Source organism: Aegilops tauschii, chromosome 4, assembly GCF_002575655.3.
Source record: "Aegilops tauschii subsp. strangulata cultivar AL8/78 chromosome 4, Aet v6.0, whole genome shotgun sequence".
Lineage (NCBI taxonomy): Eukaryota > Viridiplantae > Streptophyta > Magnoliopsida > Poales > Poaceae > Aegilops > Aegilops tauschii.
Window position 1 is genome coordinate 144,226,162 of NC_053038.3, and position 8,191 is coordinate 144,234,352.

The 8,191-nt window shown below is 43.5% G+C and overlaps 1 protein-coding gene across 1 annotated transcript; it reads left to right on the plus strand.

Annotated features, from left to right (window-relative positions):
- The first annotated feature begins 390 nt into the window (after nucleotides 1–390).
- Nucleotides 391–804, plus strand: LOC141021707 (uncharacterized). Its single transcript, XM_073497563.1, has 2 exons — nucleotides 391–549; nucleotides 616–804. The coding sequence occupies exons 1-2, from the start codon at nucleotides 391–393 to the stop codon at nucleotides 802–804; spliced, it is 348 nt and encodes a 115-aa protein (XP_073353664.1).
- The last annotated feature ends 7,387 nt before the right edge of the window (nucleotides 805–8,191 follow it).

Genomic DNA, 8,191 nt, shown 5'->3' on the forward strand with positions numbered 1-8,191 from the left:
ACCACTAGGAAATGCCACTAGCTCACCCGAATTGCGAAGGGCGAGGGCCTACCGCCTCCGCCTGTTGGCCCGCCGGCTCCGCCTCCTCAGCAGCTGTCAACCCATCGAGTTGCATGCTCCAAGATGAGTTCCCCGACACCAACGCCACCTACATCGTCTTCAGCAGTGAAGCCGATGACATGCACAGCCGGCGCTAGCACCACCGAGAGGTGAACGCTATCGCCTCGGAGGTCCCAAAATTTATGCACCGGTCCGAGAGGCCTATCAGCTGGAGCCGTGCTGACCGCCCGGCCGTGATGCCATCGTCAGGTGCCTACGCCATGGTGCTGGATTCCACATTCTCAATGGAGAGGCGGGCCTACCGTTTCTCCCGGATCCTACCATGACACCATGGAGAAGCTGGGCATCAAGGAGAAGCAGCTCCTGCCCAATCGGATAGTTTTCCATGGCATTGTACCCGGACTTTCCTGCTCTCCAATCGTCAAGATCAAGATCGACGTCCTGTTCAGCGACAAGCTCCATTTCCGCTGCGAGCCGATCTGGTTCGAGGTGGTCGATCTGGGCCGGCCTGCACATGCCAAGTTCATGGCGGTGCTGCATTATGCCTACCTGAAGATGAAGATGTCGGGTCCCAAGGGCATCATCACCATTGCCGGCGACTACCAGAAGTCACTGGCATGTGCTGCTGCTAGCAGTCGGCTGGCCGAGTCCCTCGTCATCGCCGAAGAAAAGCGCCTCCTTGACCGGGCGGTGGCCATGGCCCGCGACCAGCCGGACATGCCATCCGACCCCAAGGACGCGTAGGCTCAGGGCTCCTTCCAGCCGGCCAAGGAAAGCAAGAAGATCGCCTTGGATCCGGCGCACCCGGAGAGATTTGATGTCATAGGGTCTCACCTCGACAGCAAATAGCAAAGCGAGGTCGTCTATTTCCTACGAGAGAATCGGGACATCTTCGCATGATCCCCAAAGGACATGTCGGGTGTTCCGACGGATTTTGCCGAGCACAAGCTACATGTGAGATCGGATGCAAAGTCGGTGAAGCAACCCCTCCATCGCGTGTCAGAAGACAAGAGAAGGATTGTTGGTGAAGAGAACGTCCGGCTTCTGGCAGCCAGCTTCATCATGGAAGTGTTCTACCTGGACTGGCTTGCCAACCCAGTTGAAAGGATCAAGAAGAGGTGTCTAGAGGGGGGTGAATAGACTCTTAACAAAGAAAAGTAGCAGTTTTTAATTTCTTCAAGTTAAGGTGGAGTTTTAGCATAAGTTTAAACATTCACAATACATTTCAAGCAAGCATGACAAGAGTATATGAGCAGCGGAAAGTAAATCATGCGAGTTGCAAGAATGTAAAGGGATGGGATTGGAGTATGCAAATGCAATTGGAGACACGAAGATTTTTTCCGTGGTTCTGTAGGTGGTGCTATCGTACATCCACGTTGATGGAGACTTCAACCCAGAAAGGGTAACGGTTGTGCGATTCCACGGAGGGCTCCACCCACGAAGGGTCCAGGAAAAAGCAACCTTGTCTATTCCACCATGGCCATCGCCCACGAAGGACTTTCCTCACTAGGGTAGATCTTCACGAAGTAGGCGATCTCCTTGCCCATACAAACTCCTTGGTTGAACTCCACAATCTTGATGGAGGCTCCCAAGTGACACCTAACCAACCTAGGAGACATCACTCTCCAAAAGGTAATAGATGGTGTGTTGATGATGGACTCCTTGCTCTTGTCCTTCACATGATAGTCTCCCCAACACTCAACTCTCTCTCACATATTTGGATATGGTGCAAAGATGATTTGAGTGGAAAGCAACTTGGGGAAGGCTAGAGATCACGATTCTTGTGGTTGGAATGGAATATCTTGGTCTCAACACATGAGTAGGTGGTTCTCTCTCGGAAAATGTATGCTGGAAGTGTAGGCACGTTCTGATGGCTTTCCTCATGAATGAAGAGTGGGTGGAGGGGTATATATAGCCTCCACACAATATCTAACCTTTACACACAATTCACCAAAATCGGTGGGACTGAATCAGAAAACTCGGTCAGACCGATTTAGTTCATAATGTGACCGCTAGGCATTTAGGTGGGACCGACATGATCAACTCGGTGGGACCGATGTGCTAGGGTTAGGGTAAAACCTCATCTCGGTTTGGCCGATTAGACAAACTCGGTGGGACCGATTTTGGTAATAAGCTAACCAGAAAGTTGGTCAAGCAAACTCGGTGAGGCCGATTACAAATCTCGGTAGGACCGAAATAATTGCAACAGGAACCAGAGAGTCTGCAAGCCCATCTCGGTGAGACCGTGATACCATCAGTGAGACCGAACTAATTAGTGTTTCTGGCAATGGCTATGTCAAGTGTACTCGGTGGCGCCGGATAGATGAAATCGGTGGGGCCGAGTTTGACTTTTGGTTTGGGACATATGTGGAAATGAGAAAGTGGTTGAGGGCTTTGGAGCCTATCACTAAGCACTTTGAGCAAGCAAGCCATTAAGCAACACCTCGTCCCCTTTTAATAGTATTGGCTTTCCTAAGGACTCAATGTGATCTTGGATCACTAAAATGAAAATGTAGAGTCTTGAGCTTGAGCCAATGTGTGTCGTTAGCATTTTGAGGGGTTCCACATCCTCTTGTCCACGCCACTCCTTTTGTTGAACTCATCTGAAATATACTAGATGAAAACATTAGTCCAACAAGAGATATGTTGACATTAATTACCAAAATCACCCAGGGAGCACTTGTGCTTTCAATCTCCCCCTTTTTGGTAATTGATGACAACATACATCAAAGCTTTAGATAGAGATATAAAGTATAGCAGGTAAAGCTTTGGAAAGACATGTAACATGCATAGGCTCCCCCTACATGTATGCAATCATGTAAATATGAAGAGTAAGAGCACGTGAATGCATAAGCATGATAGAGCAAGAAAAGTGTTACATGTATCTTGGCTATATGCATCAGACTAAATGATGTGAATATAGAAATGTACCTTCATGTTCATGATTCCTTCTTGCAAACAATATGTACATCAGCAAGAGATCATCATGGACATGAATGTGGTGCATATATTTACCTTGTGGTCTTAAGCTGGCTTAGGAAGAGATGAACCTGAGTAAACAAGGTTAGATAACACAGATATATCTATTAAACAGAGCAAGAACTGCAAACCACAAGAGTACCAAGATTGGGATGACATGTAGAGAGTGAGTACTAGGTACTCCTATTGGATATAGACATGTCCCCAAGGGTAAAAGATATGCAATGAATTCAAAGATTTCCTTCCCTAGAAGTCTTTCCCCCCCTGAATCTTATATTGGATAATGGGAGAATATAGGGAAAAGAAAATCAGAGCAAAAAAAATCAGAGGACAACAACATAACACAAACTAACATGTCTTTCCCTTCTAGAGATATGTGACTTCTCTCATCTTGAATACCAAGCATCTGGGGCTCTTTCTCCGTTTGATAAACATTTTCCCCCTTTGAAGTACTCTCCCTCTTTTGAAGTAAGCTTTGATGTGATCTCTCTCTCCCCTTTGACATCAATTTCCAAGAAGGGATCTTTTGGATTGTGAGTCAAAATAGGTTTCGTCCTTGAGTCACAGAGCAAAGCAGCATATAGAATGTGATGCTGGTAGAGGACAAGAATCATCGAGTGGAGCTGGAACAAATATGCAGGATGCAAATGGCAAAGTGTCTTCTCAGCATTGACATCGATAACACCGAGTTGTTTACTTCGGTGGCACCGAGATGATTTGGTTTGACCGAAAGTGGCAATCCCGTGTGTCCGAGTTCAACACAGAGATAACATTTTGTCACCTCAGCTCACTAGGCAAATAGGATCTCACAAAGATTTGCAAGGAATTAACTGAAGGATTTTCAATGAATTAGATGCAAGAAATGCAGAACAAAACAAAGAAAAGAAATCTAGATGAAGTTTGTTTTATTTAAGAAGGGAAACAAATATGCAAGAGGCAAATGCAAGAACACAGAGAAACACTATAAAAATTAATCTAGAATTGGTCGGCGACAAAGTCACCTATGTTAGAGTATATTGACTTAGGAGTCAAGTGAGAACACTTGATCATAGGTCATACTCATTGTTTATGCTCAAAATGGGGTTACCATTTTTTGTTTAAGCTTTTGATGTATTCACATCTTGTTGAGCTTCTTTGACCCATGACTTGGGGTAAAGCTTCTCTAAGATGGAATATCTTGCCTTGGGTGGTGGTGTTGAACTTGATCATGTAGTTGAACTTGTGTGGGATGCTCAAGGTTGATGTAGCTCATCAATGGTTGGGAGCACCACTTGTAGTTTGAGTTCATCTACCTACATGGGTTAGTCTTGCAAGGAAGAGCACTTGTGTATCAAAATCGACAACCATGAATTTGATACCAAATTAAATTTGATACAAAGAATTTGTCAAAGGATATGTTGAACGATTTCATGCTTCCTTGTCTTCAACCACCATATTCTAGAGACTTGGTGATGTAGATATTGCTCAAGATGTGAGTGAATTGCAATCTCATAGATTTAGATTCACCCAAATACCTACAAGGGTTAGATAGCATGCAAGGGTGCAAATATATCCAAGACATATGATCATCATCATAAGAGAAATATCAAGGACTAGTCAAAGGCTCATGCCTTGCGTGTATGCAAATGGAGTTTCTACTCCAAGTTTGAAGCATCAATGATGTTCAATTCACCTCTCAAACGGCAAAATACTTTCTCATCAAGCAGTTTGGTTAATATATCCACCAATTGCTTATCGGTATGAACATGCTTAAGATCAGTGTCCCCTTTAGCAACATGATCTCGAATGAAATGATGACGAACTTCAATATGCTTAGTTCGAGAATGTTGCACGGGATTATGAGCAATCTTAACAACACTTTCATTGTCACAAAGCAATGGAACATGTTTCACATTGATCCCATAATCCTTAAGAGTTTGGGTCATCCAAAGTAATTGAGCGCAACATGAACCGGCGGCAATGTATTCCGCTTCGGCGGTGGATAAGGATACCGAGTTTTGTTTCTTGGAGGACCAAGACACAAGAGATCTACCAAGAAAATGACAAGTACTCGAAGTGGACTTTCTATCAACCTTTACTCCGGCATAGTCCGAATCGGAGTAGCCAACAAGATCAAAAGAGGACCTCTTAGGATACCAAATGCCAAAATTTGGTGTGTGAATTAAGTATCTCACTATCGTTTTCACAGCCTTAAGATGACATTCTTTGGGGGGCGCTTGATATCGTGCACACATGCACACACTTAGCATAATATCGGGATGAGAGGCACATAAATATAACAATGAACCAATCATAGAGCGGTAAACCTTTTGGTCAATCGGTTTGCCATCCTTAGTCAAGTCAAGATGTCCACTAGTAGGCATGGGTGTTTTCATACCTTTGCTTTATTGCATGTTGAACTTCTTGAATAAGTCCTTGGTGTACTTTGTTTGAGAAACAAAGGTGCCTTCCTTAGTTTGCTTGATTTGCAAACCGAGAAAGAACTTGAGTTCACTCATCATAGACATCTCAAACTTCTTCGACATTAGCTTCCCAAACTTTTCACTAAAATGAGGGTTACTCGAACCAAATATGATATCATCAACATAAATTTGGCACACAAATAATTCACCATTAACCCTTTTAGTAAACAGAGTAGAATCAATCTTTCCAATCTCAAAGCCTTTCTAAATAAGGAATTTGGTCAAGCATTTATACCACGCTCTAGGAGCTTGTTTAAGACCATAAAGAGCTTTGTGAAGTTTCTAAACATGATCGGGTTTCTTACGATTAACAAAGCCGGGAGGTTGTTTGACCTAAACTTCCTTCTCAATTTCACCATTTATAAAAGCACTTTTAATGTCCATTTGGTACAAGGTGATATCATGGTGATTAGCATAGGCAAGTAACATGCGGATGGATTCAAGTCTAGCAACGGGGGCATATGTCTTACCATAGTCCATACCTTTGACTTGAGTGTAGCCTTGGGCGACGAGACGTGCTTTGTTGTGAACCACTTGTCCATCTTCGTCTTTCTTGTTGCGAAACACCCATTTGGTATTGATGATGTTGTGGTTGTTGTCGGGCTTCTCGACCAATGTCCACACTTGGTTTCTCTCAAAGTTGTGTAGCTCTTCATGCATGGCATTTATCCAATCCAGATCTTCCAATGCTTCTTCAACCTTCATAGGTTCAATGCTAGAGATGAATGAATAATGTTCACAAAAATTAGCCAAACGAGTTTTAGAGCGAGTGATTCTCCCGGTTTGGATATCATTGAAGATTTTCTCGGCGGGATGGTCTCTTGAAACTCTTGCTCGAACTCGTGAGCGCTTTTGCTTGGGTTGGGGTGGAACATCTTCTTCATCATCTTGTTCTTCTTCTTGGCCTTCTTCATTGTTGGCGTTGTCGTTCTCTTGTTGTGGTGGTGAAGGAGGTTGATGAGGTTCATCTTGGTGTACTTCCTCGTTTTCTTCATCTTGGCGTGTCCCACTTGTGGATGCTTCCATGTCAACTCTTGGTTCACCTTGACGTGAGGTAGAAGCTTCCACTTGGATGGACGAGGTACTTTCCTTCACCTCCGTTGGACGAATCTTCCAAATAGACAAGTCTTTGATTGCTTCCGAGGGGTCTTTGTCTCCTACATCAATTGGCAATTGCTCTATTTGTAATCCGATAGATTCATCAAACTTCACATCTACCGTTTCTTCAACCTTTCGGGTGAAATTGTTGTAGACACGGTAAGTGTGAGAGTTTGAGCCATAACCAAGTAGGAAACCTTCATGAGATTTAGGAGCAAATTTAGAATGACGATGCTTATCAAGAATGTAACACTTTGAGACAAATACCCAAAAGTATCCAACTTGGGGTTTGTTACTGGTGAGAAGCTCGTAAGCCGTCTTGCCAAGTAGCGTGTGAAGATACAAGCGATTTGTTGCATGACAAGCTGTCTCAACCGCTTCCGCCCAAAAGTGTTTTGGAGTCTTGTACTCATCAAGCATCGTTCTCGCCATCCCAATAAGAGTCCGGTTCTTCCTCTCAACAACTCCATTTTGTTGAGGTGTGTACGTAGCTGAGAACTCATGTGAAATCCCTTCTTCATCAAGAAAGGTATCCACATTTGCGTTCTTGAACTCCATTCCGTTGTCACTTCGAACCTTCTTGATCTTCACTTAAAATTGATTTTGGGCCTTCCTAGCAAAGTTCTTGAAGATCTTTTGGACCTGCGATTTATCATCAAGAAAGAACACCACGTAAATCTTGAAAAATCATCGACTATGACGAGACCAAATGAGTTAGCGCCGAGACTTTTATAGGCATTGGGACCAAAGAGATCCATATAAGTAGCTCGAGCAGTCTTCTCGTGGTCGTGATGTTCTTCACGGGGTGACTCCCTCCAAATTGTTTTCCTGCTTAACAAGCACTGCACAATCTATCCTTGTCAAATATAACATCTTTTACTCCAAGGATATGATCACCTTTAATTAGCTCATCAAGATTTCGCATGCCCACATGACCTAACCTTCTATGTCACAGCCAACCTTTAGACGATTTAGCAATTAAACAAGTTCTAGGTTGAGCCTTTTAGTGAAATCAACAATGTAAAGATCACCTGTACGAATACCGGTAAAGACCATATTGTGGTTATCTCTACGAAACACTTGGCAATCTACTTCAGTAAATAGGACATTGAAGCCAAAGTCAGCAAGCCTAGATATAGAAAGTAAATTGTATCCAAGAGATTCAACGAGCATAACATTTTGTATGGAGCTATCATGTGAGATGGCCACCTTACCAAGGCCAACCACCTTATCCTTTGAGTGGCATACTTTCGAGGGCCGTCGTTTTCAGCAAGCTCACGAAACATATCCTTATCTCCGGTCATGTGATCGGTACATACACTATCAAGGACCCATTCCTTTCCTCTAGCCATGTAGCCGCGAAGATTAGCCATAAGGCCCAAGTGTTTCATAGACTCGTCAAGATTAAAGTCACTATCAACATCCTCATCATAGTATCCATGTTCAACATCGTCTTGTGATGGATCAATTCCTAGAGAGAGTGATTCATTAGATAAATGATCATCACAATAATCATCTTTATGAATTCTAATGGCTTCGGAGATGATATTGCTAATGATTCCAACATCTCCTTTGGCACACATAAGATTAGT

Excerpts from the sequence above, each read along its gene's own strand:
- LOC141021707 (XM_073497563.1), top strand. The coding sequence starts at position 391 with ATGGAGAAGCTGGGCATCAAGGAGAAGCAGCTCCTGCCCAATCGGATA. Across the intron at positions 550-615 it reads GCGAGCCGATCTGGTTCGAG|ATGAAGATGTCGGGTCCCAA; the intron begins GTGGTCGATCTG and ends GCCTACCTGAAG.